The sequence below is a fragment of the Paramormyrops kingsleyae genome, chromosome 4 (genome assembly GCF_048594095.1).
Source record: "Paramormyrops kingsleyae isolate MSU_618 chromosome 4, PKINGS_0.4, whole genome shotgun sequence".
NCBI classification, from domain to species: Eukaryota; Metazoa; Chordata; class Actinopteri; order Osteoglossiformes; family Mormyridae; genus Paramormyrops; species Paramormyrops kingsleyae.
Genome location: NC_132800.1, coordinates 32,077,233 through 32,095,358, shown reverse-complemented (window position 1 = coordinate 32,095,358; position 18,126 = coordinate 32,077,233). Strand labels below are relative to the sequence as shown.

Here is an 18,126-nt window from a genome sequence, read left to right as displayed (position 1 = left end):
GAGGGGGGGGGGGGGGTGATTTATTGAAGCAGCCCGGGGACAGAATGGAGACACATCGTGAGCTTAGAGACACTACGGGGTTCTGGGTGAGGAGACACGCTTCTGACACCCAGTCCTGCCTCCTTCCGCCTGCCTGTGGATCAGACTCACAGCTGGCAGATGAGCCAGCAGCGGCCCAGTCCGGCCAACGCCCCCCCCACCCCCCAGGAGGCACCTTGCAGCATGCTAATGGTGGTGGCGCTCGCTATCGGTGACGTCAATCTGGCAGGAGATGGCCTCCGCCGGCCCAACCCCCCCCCAAGCTATTTTAAGCTTGGTTCCAAGCCCGTACCCAGCAAGCGTGCTAACATTGCCTATTCAGGAAGCAGGTAGAACACCGCGGGGGGGCACGTGCGTCTCTAACGCACCACACCCAGGGCGCGAGGCACTGTGTTTACGTCTCCTGCAGGAGGGGCTTCCGACCGTCTAATGCCTGCAGGCCGCTTTTACCATCATATCCCCAGCCCTGTAACACAGCTGGGGAGGATATTTTATTCCAGATGTGAACGAGAGGGGTCGTGAAAATATACAGGCCTTTTTATTCTTGGAGATTAACATACCAACTATGCAAAACCCCCTGCCTTCCACTGCCCAGTACAGTACTGTTCCTGGACTGGAATCCTGGATTATCTAACCACCCCCCCCCCCACAGCGGTTACCAGGCATGAATTCACTAAAAACTTTCCTTCTGACCTTTGAGGCTCAGACAGCCCTTGACAAACGCATGTCTCGTGGGGACGCGCTACATATTTAAAGGGTCTGCACTACAGATATAAAGTTTACGTGGCGGTTAAGTCTGGCTTTCTGATGCATTCAGGTTAAGCGGCACGACGGGGCACAGGAGGCAATGTCAGAGAGGCATTACGGGCGCAGAGTGATCGATGCGCTTGCCCACGTTAAAGCGACGCTGCACGTTTACGTCACCCGTCGAGGATCTGATTGATAAGACCGGCGAACCTTCACACACGGTGTGAACAAAAAAAAAAAAAAAGAAAAGACGAAAGGTTCCCACAGGCTGCGTGGGAGCCCCGGCGCCACGGCAACACTGCTGCCAGCGTGACGCCACTCGTGCAGCTCACGACTCGCACTGCCCCCTCCTGGTCGGCTTAATGAGGCGCGTGGGGCTGAAGCGTGAGTCACCGCTCGGCCGGGCCGCTCTCCCAGGGCGGAGCCGCTTCCCAGCTGCCGCCATCCACTTGCCGCGTGTAGGTACGAGGAGGGGGGCGTGGCCTGTCGATGGCAATCGGTAACGCGGAGGAGAGGCGCCGGGCGCTCCGGCACAACCGAGTGCTACGGGTTCCCTGCTCTTTCGGCCATTCTCCCGTGGGTCCGGTGGCCCAGGTGGAGCAATAGGTCAGGACCTTCAAGCTGATGGCAAGCCTCGGTCCGAGGGAGCTGTCCATGGTACTGACTCATATCTCCCTCAGACCTCTCATTAGCGCCCCCACCCTCCTGCGTCCAAGGTGACCGAGTCACACACCTCTCCTGGCTGCAGCTAAGCACACGGGCGCCCCCTACAGATCGTTTCCCATTTCAACACCCTACACCACTCATACACACCACAGACAGAACCATGCAACTGAAAATAAACATTTACTTAAATCACATCGAGACCTATAGACCTATAAGACCTTAAAGCAAATAATAAGGAAGAAGCTCTTTGGGGGGGGGGGGGAAGCCCAGAATGCACAAAGATGGCATAGCGTAGGAGTCACAGTTAACGCCTTGCCGTCGCCCGCCAGTAAAAGGCATTTTAATGGACCCGTTCTCGGGGGACGTGGACCTCATGCCTCCGCATTCGCCGACCTCGCCAAAATAGCGTGTCGGCCACGCGGGTCTCCAGCGGCATCTGCTGTGTGTGTCTCAGACTCCAGGGTGCGAGGGAGGTCAGCAGGGCCGTGATCAGAAGGACAGGGATGGTAATTACACGAGTCAAAGCGAAAGGTCTCTGCAGAATCCAGAATTAATACCTACTTAAAAAAAACACACATTCTATATATATTATATATAGACAGACACACACAGACATCCTCAGAATCATAAGCATAAATCTGCCGAGTCTGGAGCATGACCAGAATGACAGCGGGGCACATTAGACCTCGGCTTATGATGTCAATTGCCACATCTCCATATCTCACATTAGACCTCGGCTTATGATGTCAATTGCCACATCTCCATATCGCACATTAGACCTCGGCTTATGATGTCAATTGCCACATCTCCATATCTCACATTAAACCTCGGCTTATGATGTCAATTGCCACATCTCCATACCTCACATTAAACCTCGGCTTATGATGTCAATTGCCACATCTCCATACCACACATTAGACCTCGGCTTATGATGTCAATTGCCACATCTCCATACCACACATTAAACCTCGGCTTATGATGTCAATTGCCACATCTCCATACCACACATTAAACCTCGGCTTATGATGTCAATTGCCACATCTCCATATCTCACATTAAACCTCGGCTTATGATGTCAATTGCCACATCTCCATACCACACATTAGACCTCTGCTTATGATGTCAATTGCCACATCTCCATATCTCACATTAAACCTCGGCTTATGATGTCAATTGCCACATCTCCATATCTCACATTAAACCTCGGCTTATGATGTCAATTGCCACATCTTCCATATCTCACATCCATAAAGGGGCCAATTCTCATTAAGGTATCAATTAGCTGGGACTCCTTCCAGGGACAGGCACATCGATACGCACGCAAACACACACACACACACACACACACATATATATATACACAGACACAGATACACACACGCACCCACAGGCAAACCCCTTCACTCCATCCACCAAGGGGTGACTGAAAAGCTGCCTAAATAAGAATTTCCCTAAATCGAAAGAGACAAATGTTAACCCAACTTTTACCAACGTGTAACTCGTAACCACCAGACAATCCACGTTTTTGCTCCCTTCCAGCTCCCTACTGTCTGGGTTGGAAGAAACAAACAACCATAACCTAACCCAAAACGAAAAAAGTAATACACAGAAATCCATGCCAATCCATGGGTGAGATCGTTTATGTCAGTATTCTGGGGCTACGACCCACAACCCTGCCATAACATAAATGCGTCAGACACACGCGGTGACGCCTCAAAACACAATTAGCACTCTGCTTTATGTTTTTAACCTCCCGCTGGAGGAGGAGGAGGGTTAGGATGAAGGATGCTCTTCACATCTTCTAATCTCAGAGGTCATGCGAGTGAAGGAACGAGCAGGCAAGAGAAACCTCCTACTGGGAACAGCAGCCAAAGCACGACCTGCTGAGGGCTCGAGTGTCAAGGCGCCTTTCATTTACAGAGAAGCAGCAGGATTGGAGGAGATCAGAGATGGACCGTTTAATTGCAAGTTCAAAGAGCACTATTCCGAGACAACAGCTCTCAGTTCCATGCAGCGCGCTGTACGCTGCTACCACATCAACAAAACTGGCTGTGCTGGTCAAGTTCACATAAACCTATGATGAACCTGTATGATGCAAATACAGAATGCAAATCCAGTCCTCAACAGTCAACATCTTTGCTGTTAAGACTCTCTAATAAAGGCATTCCTTGGTTTCAGGGTATAAAAATCCACCCTGCAGACACTTATCTAACAGCGTACTATGGTACTGCCTCTATTTATACTCTGCATAAGGTAAAACCAACTGGGAGTGAAAGAGTCACTCAAACAGTTATTTATAGCTAGGATGGAGGTACAATGAAGAGCCTCAGGATTCACTGCAGACCCCCCGGGTGATTTACCCCACGAAGGCATTTCAGGGTCGACTGACCGATTTACCAGAAACGAACATCTTCATCACGATTATGTGGGGCTCTGCTGTTTCCCCCCCCCCCAGGACCACTACGTTTCAATGTCCCTAAAAGGAGCATCATAAAACCAGGCAATCGTACTGTGATTCGCACTGCATAGCAACGACGGAACCTTGGGTAAAACCATCGCCATGGTGACGTCAGAATGGGTGCAGAGATTTGCGTCGCCGTGCCTTTAAAACAGGGGCACGCCCATAAAGAACCCCAGGTTAAAGAGACATAACTGGGGACAATCTGGTCTATCTGGCTGACTGGAGACAAGAGCCCATGAAAAAGGTAATGAATCAGAGTGCCACTCGACACCCACGGTGACTACAAGAGGCACCTGATTAGGGGTTAGGGTTAGAGTACCTGCCATGTGACCCACTGGCCTTTCATCCATCAAAAATAAACAAAGCCCAAAAGACAAACAAAAAAAGAGATTTAATTAAATCTCCAGAGCAGCCGACGGAATTTCAACCTCCGTGGAAGCCCTGGCACTTCTGTGGCAGTGAGTAATGGTATAAATACAGCTGTAAGCCCCCCCGTCAGTATGGGGGGTCTTAAATGTTTAACAGCTCAATAACATTTTTACCAATATCATAATCCCAGGCCTCATGAAGTTAGAGTGATGAATGCAGCACGATGATTATATAACTAGTGTATTTATATTTTATATATATATATATAAATAAATGTTCTAATTTTAACAGAGAAGGTTTAATTACTTTCATAACTATGTAGAGCATTTTACCAGAAGTCTGGGTGATGCATAGTGATGACGAAGGGGCTTTTTGTTACTGGTCGTCAGGATTGGACTGATTAAAACTGGCCCCTGGACTTTGGGGGGGTCCACAGATGCATTTTGCTGACGGGGGGGGGGGGGGGGGGGGGCACGATGACGCTCCCATGGACCCACCGGGAAAATGGCTGGCATGCCAGCTGTGGGAATGAGCGTCTTGGGTATACGATGTTTCACAGGAGACGAGGCATATCGGCCTATCAGAGAGAGGCAAGGCCACGCCCACAGCGGCCATCTCAGCGGAGGGGTCTTTACAGAGGTGCGCATCACTTCGGAACGAACCATGCAGACATTCCCAGAGGTCCAGAGGAAGGTGTGTGCGTTACCCAGCAGGCCCGGCGGCGGCGCACTCACACAAGCACAGGCCGCACGGCGTTGTTCATGTTGCCGTAGGCTGCCCTCCCCAGGAGCTCCCTGAAGCAGCTCTCCGCCAGCACCGCCGGGTTCTCCTCACGCTCCGTGCCTGCTGGGGAGCTTGGGTGGCCCGTCCTGCAGGGGAGGTGAAGAGAGAGGTTAAGGAGGGGGAGAGAGAGAACATCAAAATGGACGTCTGCTCAACAGAGATCCCCTGGTATCTGCCTGGGCATCCATGGTCCACCTTCCCTGACAGAAGACCCAGGCTGGCTCGACCTTCACTGGGGCTCCCGGCAAAGCCCCCACACCAAGAAAAGTGACGATCACTTCCTCCACACCCCAGGTGCAATTAGGGGGCAGTAGGCACCTGCCTGTTCTGCCCGTCCGGCCCGTTCTGCAGTAATTTTACGGTCGTTATAGGAAATGCATGGTCAGAGATGGGAGATGGCTTCCAGAGTTAACAGCGTACCATGTGTCCTCCTCGAATGGGCCGCTTAAAGCGATCACGCACGCACCCCGGGACCCAAATGGGGGAGCCCCCCCAACCCTCCGTGACACTCTTTGTAGTCAGTGTTTTTATCAAAGAAAAAAAAAAAAATCAGCAGTATCATCAGCAATGTCAACAGGCTCCTCGCTTAGGGTCCGTGACCCGCGAGTGCGGAGGGTCACAGCTGGCCGCGTCGGGCCGGCGGCGAGCGAGGCGGCTCGGCCCAAAAATAACCACCGTGATAAATCGTTTCCTCACAGATGGTTAGTGGGCAGCGGCTCCTGTGAGAGCAAAATTCAATTTCACCGAGTTTACCGAGCCCACACATTGCTCCAGAATTACACCGTTTGTCAAAAATCTGAAAAAAAAACCCTCCATCTACTTTGTCGCCTACTTTGTTACTCACCTTGTCTATCCCTACTTGTGCCTGTGGCCGCGCATGCATTTCTGCCAGTCGATGATAATACACAGGTTTAATACCCCCGTGCAGTAGGAGTCCAAACAGCAGGGGGAGCTCTGGGACGGATTCTGTCCTGGCAGGGCTGATAAACATCGCACAGCGCTGACAAATTTACGCAGGGCCAGCGGCCAAATGCCCATTCAGTCCCTATCAGAACATCAAGGCCACGTTCCCTAGTCTACTAATGCACCACATGATTAATTTCCTCCCCAGCTACAAATCCAATGTGCGGCAACTGGTCTGATGGGGGAAGAGACGGCTGCGGAACCTCAAAGGTCCGTGCTTTGCTTTGGGCGGAGGCCGAGGTTAAATGCTCAGGCTCCCAAAAAACACCAGCAAAGCACTCTGGGTGTGAGAAACCAGTTCCAGAAAAGCGTCACACATTTAATTTGGGTTTTTTTTTTTTTTTTGTAACATTTCAGCACATGCAGTAAATGTCACAGAGATTAAGAGCTTGACCGGAACGTCGCTCACTTCTGTACCACTTGCGCTCGTCTTATCTTGACCGCCACTATTACAAAATCCGTGACATTTCGCTTCCTGCCGGTAAACGGGACACGTCGGAGGCCGTCCGAGGGTACGACACCACGACAGGGACCGAAAGAAAAAAAGCGTCGCACTTTCCTTGGCCTGGGTTAAAGGCCATTCGGAAACCTCGCCGGTGGAGGCTGAGCTGAACCTCATATCATCCCTGGGAGTAAGACTTTATTTGGGGGATTTGCTGGAGTTTCCTGTTCACAGAACGAGCGGCTGCACTTGGCCCATTGAATAAACTGAAAAGAACGGAAATCCAAATTGGCAGCAAGCCGGAGCACAGAGGTCAGTCGTGTGGTCACCCTGCCAACCTCCAACTAACAAGCCAGTGTTATTTTTTTCCCTCAGCCTTTTTAAACTGACTGGCCCTAACTCTGGATATCATCATTATTTAAATTAATTGCTGGGCGCGTTCCCAGTCGGAGAGCTCATTAAGATTATTTTGCTAATTCTGATGTTTCCTTGCATCTATAACCAAATCCAAAAACCTCAGCCAATGTGATAATTCTCATGATGAACTCATATTAATGCATAATGTAAATTCATGCAAATTAAAATATAAAAAAAAAAGCTACGTTTAACCTTTTCGGAGAACTAGGGAAGTACTTTCAGTTTATGATGCCTATAGACACTAATACATCTCTACATCAATGAAAAAATACCACACAGACGCTGTAATGCTTACACCAAAGCTACGTCTCCGGAGAAGCCTATTGGCTGCATGTCTACTGTACCTCAGACTGCTTTTCATACCTCTAGGTCAGGGGTGCCAAACTCCAGTCCTGGGGGGGGGGAGGGGGGCAGAGCTCCATGTAGATTAAGTCTATCCCTCTTCCATCACAAATGATTCAGCTCAAGAGCTGTGTGGTAATTAGTACAAGGAGTTGAATCAGGTGTGTTAAATGAAGGGAAACCCAAAAATGTGCAGGGCTCCGGCCCCCCAGGAGTGGAGTTTGACACTCCTGCTCTAGGACAAGGGTGGGCAATCTTACCCGCAAAGGGCCGGTGTGTATGCAGGTTTTTGGAATAACCTGTAGGTCAGCTGATCAAACCCAGGTGTGAGGACTCTTCAGCCAAACAGTTCTCTTATTAGTGACCTAATTAGGCAGTTGCAGCGAAAACCCGCATACACACCGGCCCTTTGTGGATAAGATTGGCCACCCCTGCTCTAGGACGTTTCCACAGGTGCATTATGGGACACCGCATGGATAACAATGCCAAGTAAATGGACAGGATTCACACAGGGACTCATACCTGCATGAGCGAATACTCTGCTCCCACGCAGGTGCGGCAGCTGGCAGGTCGTAGGTCTGTTACCACGGTGAAGCCTGACAGGCACTTGTCACATGACCAGGGCATAAGGCGACACTGTCACTAGCCGAAGCAGGGGCTGGTAGGATCTTGCTAAAGCCAGCGAGACTCGCGATGGGCACGCCGATTACCCACCCGCAGACTGAGACCCTGCAATACCGGGCCGGGCACCATTAACACATGCTTCTCAGATTCTGGTCACGTTGTTTCACGAGAAGCAATTAACAGGATCGAATGCCCTTGACCAAAGTGTTCCGGGGGCATTTTCCTACTCCCGGGTGCAGTGAGGGAGCTTTTCAAGAACCATGTTCTAATCAAGTATTCCAGCCTGTGCTCTGCAGTGCAATAACGCCCAGGCAACCTTCACATTTACGCTTTATTCTTAGAGATTAAAGTCGATCTATAATGACTGCGGTTACTGAGGTCACTGGATCACGTGATACAATATAAATTGCATGCCAGGGTTTGGAAACGATGGATTTATAACTCAAAACAATGCATAATAAAAGCTAATTTATGACTGCAATAAAGACTCAGACATGGTGATTAGCGATCTTACACAGAGCTTTCGAATCAGTAAAAATGGTTTGTATACATCCATCAGGGTCGTGGGGATCGAGGACAATGCAACACACACACACACACACACACACACACACACACGAACCTGAAAATCATCAGCGCCCCTAGCTGACCAATTCCGGAGCCCCAGTTCCTACTCGCCACCCCACACCAAAAATTTATGGTCAAAAGAATATTCTACCATCGGACGTTTACTGAGAGAGTAGCCATTTACCACAAGGCTTTTTCAATTCCTGCCCAAAAAAAAAACCAACAATGTAAACGTCGTAAATTTGGCCCATACGATAATTCAATTAAAAAATTTAAAAAGCGCGGAATAGGACAACTGAAATGATTCCAGTTATGTTAAAGAAGGTGAAACGCAAGTACTACCACTGCACTGTTCATTCCTCCGAAAGCAGCCGTGCTTTCACACCTGCCAGTGAAGCATTAATATGATCCCAGCCGCAGAATCCAGGACAGGCAGCAGGCAGGGGACGTGGGTCGGACTAAAGCCCGACTCCCATTCGCAGTCGAGTCACGTACAGACCCAACGGAAGCAAACAGTGGAACCGAGTCCCTAACACGTCTTCCTGAGAGGAATCTTACACATGGAGAGACTATTTTCAATTACAGTTAAAAACTGGATTTCACTGTCGGCACTCGGCAGTGCTGAACAAACATCTGCCAGGCTGAAGCCGGTTAGAATGCAGTGAGACAGAGAAACGGCCTCCATCCTCACATGTGTTGAGGATTTCTGTAGGATCTGGTTACAAATTTCCTTAGAGCCCATTCCTGCTCTGACAGGCACCGTCTCATCAAAGCGACTCCCTTCGGTTAACCCCTTCATGGCCGCCGAGCTTACGAGTGAGGGCGGGGGGGGGGGGGGATGGAGTCGACAGATAATAAAGACAGGCTCACTGAAGGGCACCGTGCAGGGGGGGTGCCTCATAACCCAGGGCGAAGCCCACCTTTCCCCCACCTCACAGGAAATAAGCAGAACCATTTTCGGTTTCTGCTCCGGAGGTGGGTGGGGGAGCAGCAAGCCTCTCGGACGTGTCAGAGATGTCCTCCGTGGCTCGGCCGTGCCGTCTGGCCGTCCCACCTGGGGGCCCCGTGGATGCTTAGAGGATGCTGACTGTTTACAGCTGTGTGCTATAATTATACAGCAGGTGAGTGCATGATCCCAAAGGCAGTCACACCGATGCTGCACCCGCAGCAGCTCGCACGCCTCAGCGCGGCACAGGTGCCTTGGTCCCGAGGAAATGCCCACAACCAGACGAATGTGCTCGGGGCCGGCGATTGGCCAATCAGGACGCCACAGCTGCAGCGCCAGGCCAGGCCAGCCCCGCCCTAATTTTGGGCTCTATGCTAACTGCTAAAAACAGCAGTTTAGCTGACAGAAAGCCTACTGAAGTGAGACCCATTAACATGAGATGCTTTGGGGGGGCATTTTGGAGTGACAGGGAGATCGCCTCAGCTCGGGCTCCTGAACAGTCACGAAAAAAACAAAGGCTGCTGCATTTCTGAGATATCATTTCACACCCCCAGAGTGGATGCAGCGACACATTTCCAGGGTTATGACCAGGAAGAGACAGTCTGCTCGCTCCGGGATCATGGGAACGGCGCGCTCTTTCCCAGGCAGGCAGAAAAATACCACACGAGCGTCGCCCCGGGCAACCGTTAGAAGGTCCTCGGCGGCGACGTCCTGGGGGCTCTCATCACCACGGGTCCCGATCTCCTTCCCACAGACCACATTACCTTCCCAGCTGGATCTACTCCCCAGCCTGGGCTGTGTTAAAGCTCCCCCCCGCGACGGTAAAGCCCACAGATTACTGAAGGTTTCAGAAGCAGCAGCTCCCAGCAGTACCTCCCCTGCTAGCAGGCCTCCTCAGGAGCGGCCCGTTTCATAAAGGGCACGCGGCGCCATTTTGAGGACAAGCCTTCGATTTTAGCAGTAGTGCAAATTGACGTCAACGTGAAGGCAGACAATAGGCTTAATTTACTGACTGGAGTCAAAACGTGAATTGATGAACAGACGAGGGAGGGAGGGAGGGAGAGATTAAAGAGAACACCAGCAGGAAGAGGGAAGACACAAAGAAAACTGAAAAGGAGAGACAGAAATAGATCAGAACCGGAAAGAGGAAGAGAGAACCATTCTCCAGGTGATATTTACCTTTGACGAAGCTCACATAAAAATGGCGAAATTAAGCTTCTAGCCCTAGTCTTATGAATTGCTTTAGAGCAAGGAGACTGGTGGAGGAAGAGGAGGAGGAGTGGAGCGAACACAGCGGTAAGATGGCACACAGCGAGGCCGGGGCACGGCCCGGCGTGACTGGGAGAGCGAGGTGATTCATAACCTCCGGGGTTTGTGGAAATGAAGCCGGCGGCTGGTTAGGACTGGGATGAAGGGCTGGGAACAGCAGGAGTATCAGAGGAGAGGGATAAGCGGCCGGCGCTACCCTCAGGCTGCTGGACCGAGGCCCACGCCAGCTCCCCCTAGGGGCGGGACATCGCGGACGCGCGCCGCGAGGCGGCAGACACACGCTGGCATCAGCCCTGGGCCAGGATCTAGTCTGAGTCACATCGGAAAACGCTTGGATCACTCATTGCGGGGGGGGCAGAGTGAAGGGCACTACGAACCCAAACGTAATGGTTTTAGATGGGACACAAAACCTTTTAGGACCAACAAAGTTATAAAACTCAGTCATGCCACGAAAAACTGCAGTACTTGGCCAGCAGATAATGACATCAACATAGAGAATAAAAATGTAAATATTAATATTAATGCCGTTTTGCTGGTGTGCGGCTCACCTGTCGAACTCGTCGGCCTCCTGCATGTTGAACAGCATGGAGGGGATGAGCTTGTCCATGTGCTGCGGCTCCCAGATGATGGCCTGCAGCTCGTCGTTCACAGTCTTCCTCACTACGCCCTGCAGGCCGCGGATGCCTGCCACGCGGATCCTGTGGGCGGGACCACTCAGTGTGAGCACGTGCGAGGCATGACCTCATACGTACAGCATCGACATCACCTCCTACATCGATTTCGGGGGGAGAAGGTCCAGGCCTCTTGATGCCAGCTCTCCTTCAGCCCTGCCGGACAGACATCTCCATTTTTAGCCGTAATATTGAGGCCCCCTCCCCCACAATCACCTGCCACCCCTTCTTTATTAGGTAGGTTATTAAGTCAAAAAAAAAAAAAAAGAAGGCTTGGAGATTTGGAGGGTCAGCTGCTGTCACGGGTTTGACATGCCACAACTTGTAATGACTTTTGGAAGACCCATGATGCAATGGGTCACCTGTCCTCTAGGGGGAGTGAGAGAGTAACTGCACGTAAACACTTTGTTGCGTATCAAAACCAGAGGCTGAACCGGAGGAGGAAAACAATAAAATAACCCCAGAAGGAGACACATTATTCTGGTAGGCCGCGGGAAGTTTCGGGGGCCTTAAATTTAATTAAACGTCTTGGTAAAACTCCTTTTGGTGAGGCCTCTTCTTAGCTGTAATTGCTCGGTTACCTATCGACCGTAATCTGTAATTAAGGCACAGGGAAGGCATCTCGGCGTGACGGCGTCCCAGAATCCACTGCCATCCGTCGTCGTTTTGATCAATGCTATTGGCCGGCAGGGATACAGTTGACAGTCACTAACAAATCCCCTTCTTTGCGAATAAATCACCGCCCACGGCTGTATTGTAGGTTTTCCCCGGTGACGTGTCAGACGACAAGCATTTTCAGGGCATAAATCACTGAGATAGATCTACAGAGCGGTTCTCAACCTCGAAGACAGTTGCGCATTTATTACTTGCTTAATTAAAAAAAATTGCACGAGAAAGTGCCGGGCCTGCGGCGATAGCAGAGGGGGCCATCAGCCGTTGCCTGAGCACATGGAAACATCAAGACCAGCTTCGCCTGTAATTTATACCCTAAAATACTAACACCCAGACACCAGCAAATCCTAGCTGGAAATGCTACAGAGAGACTCCCCTGCAAGAAAACTGAACAGAAAAGGCTGAAATAAAATCTAATTGATAGTAGTAAAAGCAACATTAGTAATAAGGATAAGAAGGATAAATAAAGATATAAAAACAGTAAGAATATGAATTACAATAACGAAACCCTTTCACTACAGAAGCAGACCAACATGGTCACCCACCTGGTCCGGGTCTCTATGTCCTCGTGAGTGGAATGGCACATGGCACTGAACTGGGACACGAAGAAGTCATAGCGCCGGTGATAGGAAGGCGTGTCCTCCTCAATGTTGGCAAACTTGACAAACTTGGGTTTAAGAAAAAGACAAAAAACAAAAAAGGACAGAGGGTTTTAGGGGGTTGCTGGGCTTTCGGGAAACACGTCGATCGGCTTGCTGACAGACATGCCCAGAGCATCCTGTGATTATCCACGAGCGGATAACAGGTGGCCCCGAAAGCCTGCATGCAATCCATTTTTGCAATGGGAATATCTCACCAAGGAGACGAACCTCAACGTGCACAGAGGCAGAGGTGAAGGGAGAGGATGTTCATAATCGAGTTTAGTGTTACGTGCTCAAAACATTTTCTCGGGAATTTTAGAATTTAGTGATCAGTGATCGTGGTTGACACACCACAGCACACAGTGCACAATAACGAAATGAGTCCTCTACATTTAACCCATATGTGACATCGCGACATAGCAGGGGGCAGCTAATTCAGAACCCGGGGAGCAGTGCTTGGGGGCGGTACCTTGCTGGTCAGGGACTCGAACCAGCAATCTTTCAATTACAAGTGTGCTTCCCTAACCATTAAGCCACCACTGCCCTGTCGACACATTCCGACGGGAGACAGAAAAGTCCTACATCCCCCACACAAATCATCTGCCAGGGGTGGAAATCTAACCAGAACATCGTCAGGAAAGGAGAGAGACACGCTTTCTAACTGGGGGACCTTGAGTCAGGATGCCAAGCACCATGCTGGATGCTCAGAGAATCGTTTATACTCCTGGAATACGTATTGTTCAGTGTCAAAAGATCCAGTGACAGAGATTTATCATATTTCCAGTAGTGCAGCTTTAAAAGTTGCCGTTTCTTTGCTTTAGCAGCCCAGTCTAATGGAAGTACTGGTCTTTCTTTTTTAGAACACTAGGCCTGACTGGCTCACAAACACTCTACCCATCTGTCTGAACAAACAAACAATTTTCAAAAATAAATTAAATCGCGGGCTACTGCAAGGGCCCTCTTTGATGGACCCATAGGACTCTCTGACCACTGGCTTATGAGCTTCCATTCCTACAGACTGGGAATCTACTACATGATAGTGGCCCAAAAGATCCCCCCCAACCCCCCTCGCACCCATGTTGACGAGGCATAGAAGGGAAAAGGGCACAGGATGTGAGACAAGGGCAGAAATGGGGCTGAACGAAACAGCAGCAGAAAAGATCCTCTTCAGAGGCGGACTAATGTTAAAAAACTGGAAAAAAATGTTGAACAACATAGGAGTGTCTAATGGTGATTAGTCATGGGAAGCGGGTAAAGCATGTCTACTGATTACAGCTCTTCAGTGCGGGGCACTGGGCGCCCACACCAAGGAGACATGTGTCACACAACCATCCACTCGTACCACATTTGTCGTTGTGTACCCTATAATTCAGCAGCATAGTCCTAGTCAGAATTGACAGCAGTACCACAAGCCTGAAGTGGGCCCAGTCAGTAAGTCATCGATGCCTGTTCACCAAAGAGCTCTGCAAAAAAGCTACCACATCGCTACCAACTCTACTCCAGACAAAACTTTCAAAAGCTCAGCAGAGTCAAAAACCCATGGAGCCCTTTTGCGAACTGCTGAGGAACAAACCGTCTAATGCACAGAGGATTTTCAAGTCAAGGACCAATCAAGGCAGTGGAAGGTTAAGGGCAAGGAGGGAAAACGGCCACCTCTGAATGGGCAATCAGACCTGGCCTGAGAAAGGTCACCCTCAGGCAACTTCAGGTGACCCTTCATAGAGGTTAACAAGAAGGAACGGTATCTTACCCTGTGAGCAGGACTAATGAGGGAACAGGCTCCTAACAGCATTCATTAACCATGCCAAGCAGGCCACCTCTGATTAGCGGAATGACGATATCAAAGATCAATCTGCGGGCCAGATTTAACAATGAATTAAAAATCATGCCATGGCCCGTACCTTGGTGACCTCTTCTAAGTGATGAATAAGCTGACAAAAATCCCTCATCCTTTATGGCAGAAAATGGCTGATCATCCAATGCAATCATCACCATTATTTCAGTAGGGAGGCCTTTAGCTCTGATGCTGCTACCTTTGAATACAGATTAAGCTTAAATACTTGCCAGCAATACAGACCAAGACTGATACATTGGACAGATATCAAAATCTGGAGTTTTAACTAATATTAACCGATATTGGTATGTTAACCAATATATCCCGCATCTTTAAGACTAGCTTTACTGTTTACTTAGCTGGCTAGTTAGATACCTTGGAGCCTTGACCATAGCTAGCAAAAAGAGCAACTTCTGTGCAATAAAAGAGCCGTTTCCCAAAAGCATCATAGCGCAAAGGTCAGTGAGTGTTCTCCACACCAGAACAAGGGCGGGTTACAAAAGGCACTGCAGCTCAAAGATCATCAGGCACGGCTTCCTTTATCAATATTAATGAGATCTTCTGCCATCCTACATCTCACCATCAAATTCAGTTCATCATGATGCATAGATGCATCTTTACACCCCTACCAGTTATCCAAATTTCGATGATAACCAATGGCAGTTTTTATAAAATAGAAGAGACAGAACTCTGTACCTTTTCCACAAGTTAGAGATATAGCGGGATTGGTCTTCCCAGAAGTCTGTTACGCAGAAAGATGAGGATATCAAAAACCCTGTCCTTGGGAAGAATCGACCTTGATCGAAATGTGCAATTTGGAAGTATTGCATAAATACTAAGCACATAATCCATGTTTTGGCTGTGTGGTGCCATGCAGACAAAGCCAAGAGGTGAATTGAGATCCGTCAGAGTGCATCCATCCTTTGATTTCTGTAATAGAGCTGGGCATCAGAGAACATCTCAGCCTTTGGCTCTGAAAGGGCCCCTCAGATGTGAGGAACCCCACTTTGAAATGCGGGTTTCCTCAAATTCATATCATCCATCTCTCGCCTGACCTTTCAGCTCTTGCTTTCCATTCAAACCTTTCCCTGCTGATTGGCTGATGGACTGCGTTACCAGCACCACACCAAGGAATGCCACTGGTGGGGTTCCTCCTTCCTGAGCACGCAGAGTTTTGAATGAGGATCGTTAAGGGTGAGGTTCGTAACCTGCAACATACAAAGGAGGAGGACCTTGTCTCCCTGCAGGCAGGGAGGAAACGCCAACTGTTTGGGAAGTGGCTTCCCACCATTCCAAACAACGGCTGCACCTAGAGCCACCCATCTCTACCACTTACTGCCACTTATCCTGGTCCGGGTAACGGAGGGGTGGGGGGGCAGGAGCCTATGCCAAGCAGTACATGGCAAAAGACTGGGGTACAAGATGCCAGTTAGTCAGCTAACAGCATCCTACAAATACCAGGCCCAACACAAGAACATTTGACTCAACATTACAAGCTCTCAGCACGCGACCGGAAATGGTGAAAACACGCTTTATTGGTACAGATGTGGTAGCTGTTGTACTGATGCATCATGGGAAATGTCACTCTAGGGTTTACAAAAAAAAATAAAAAATACACCTTAGACCCAATAAGACCTGTAGAGCAGCCAGCTTCCTGAACAGCCTACCTTCCATATTTAGAGGGATATTAAATTAATATGACACTAACCTTAGGGCGCCCTGCCCCCACCTGCCCGCCACTGCCCCCACCTCCAAATACCAAATATAAATAATGGATGTTCGCTGGCATCCAAACAGCCCCTCCCACCCCCTCTTCCGCTGCCTTGCTCGACTATGGTGACAGCTCCAAGGCCACGGGAGAGAAGGATCAGACCATGGAAAGCTCAGCTATCGTCTCAGTTTTGGTATCAGCCAAAAGCAGGGAGGGGGACCACGCCAAATAATCCCAGGTGGGTCATCCTGTGTCTCGAAGCTCTCGAGTCACATGGCATGTTATGACACTGACATCGAGGTACTGTGCACACGAAGCCTGGCCGTGGAAGACTTAAAACTTCGAAGAACGCTGGGAATAAAATCATCATCAGTTTTATACTCATGGACGGATCACTTCCAGGAGGTCCATATAAGGCGATTACAGCTGATTAGGTGCTTTCTGTTCAAGCTCATCTCATTTCCCAACTCGTTTTAAGACAAGCCGACAAGCAAACGCAATTAACCTCCATCAAAATCTAAACGGAGACGCGCAAAAATCGTTACGCGACAGGAAGTGCTGCTTGGATGCATTGCAAGCTGCGCAAAATCAGCCGTAGGTTAAACACATGGTCTGTCTGTGAGGAGAACCCTGCCCCGCTCCCCTCTGAAAACCGACCCCAAGCATCTCACCTAAGGGGTAAAAACGCCACGGGCCAGCGAGGATCCCCGCGAGAGCCCAGCCGAGGAACTTAAAAATAACCATCATGTGAGGTCCTGTCAGTGCAATAAGGGAATCATTCTCAGGACTACATTCCCAGTAGCTACATCACCATGGGCCTCGAATATATAGCTTTAACAGTGCTTGTGAGCAGTAATTCCCACATGCCCAAAACCCATCCGTTCAACTCATCTCCCAAATAAAATAGTAATACCTTTCAGACACACACTAAAAATTTAACATATTTCAAATGCATGTAAAGATTTAAAAATAAGGCCTTTGCATCTTACAAAGCAACCCTTTCAATGCATAGAACAGGGCAGCCATGTCGTCGTTTCTCCGCTTCTGATTGGCCAGTCATCAGTTAAATGTCTCCCAGACCACCTGGGGCCGGTTCCATGCAGCCGTGTGAATTCTCCCGGCTCCGGAGCGGCATCCTGCATCCGGCTGAGCACTCTGGGTTTCGTTTATCCCTCTGAAGCAGCTACGTGCCTCTCACAAAGTATGGCCGCCCGATCCCAAGCTCCCAGAACGGTCCGTAATGCCCGGCATCTCACACGACTCTCCAAATTAGCAATGTCCTTGTCGGAGGCAGTGTGACCTAGATGATGATGATCTCTGCCCCTTTCTCTGGTTCTGCCTCTTTCCCTATCAGAATCTCTCTCCCCCCATCCTTTACTCTCTCCTCTAACGTTACATTTGCCCTAAACTCATCAGCTCACATCACAGCCAGACTAAAAATCCAATCGTGGCAAATCTGCTATTAGATGCAGATTTCATTTTTTTTTTCTTTTGGAGTTCAAGGAGTTTCCCCCCCGCCCCCCCAAATGGTTTCAGAGAAATACTTTGCAAAGGGAACAGACAGCCAGACCAAAAAAAGTTAATCTGAGAAAATGGAGGAAGGGAAAAAAAAAAAAAGCCTTCCCGACTCTAGGGCAGGCTGCAATCACTCCTCCAAGAAAACAAAACATAGCAGAGGAAAAGCATTAATGAAATCCATATTAGAAAGAAAAAAAATTACAAGTAGAGCCTTCTGATAGATTAGTAAATCATTCAGTCTTACAGGTAAAGCAAATTCATAACAGAAAACAAGAAATTTATAGGGAAGATGGGCAGAGAAGAGTGACGTGTAATTAAAGTGATCAGCGTGAAGGATGGAGAAAAGATCTAATATATGTTCAAAGAGAACGGAGCTCTGGGGGGGAAAAGGTAAAGAAAGAATCAACAGAAGGCAGCCGGGACAATGGGACTGAGCCCCAGGCC

At 49.4% G+C, this 18,126-nt stretch overlaps 1 protein-coding gene across 6 annotated transcripts in view; it reads right to left on the bottom strand.

The window, feature by feature from the left end:
- The window catches only part of efr3a (EFR3 homolog A (S. cerevisiae)), a 70,600-nt gene that overhangs the window by 28,585 nt on the left and 23,889 nt on the right, over positions 1-18,126 (bottom strand). For all 6 annotated transcript variants that reach the window (XM_072711161.1, XM_072711162.1, XM_072711163.1 and 3 more), the window contains 3 exons: positions 12,524-12,645; positions 11,184-11,333; positions 5,017-5,151 (listed from right to left, as the gene is read on the bottom strand). In XM_072711161.1, coding sequence (XP_072567262.1) covers positions 5,017-5,151; positions 11,184-11,333; positions 12,524-12,645 — 407 coding nt within the window. The remainder of the gene's footprint in view (positions 1-5,016; positions 5,152-11,183; positions 11,334-12,523; positions 12,646-18,126) is intronic.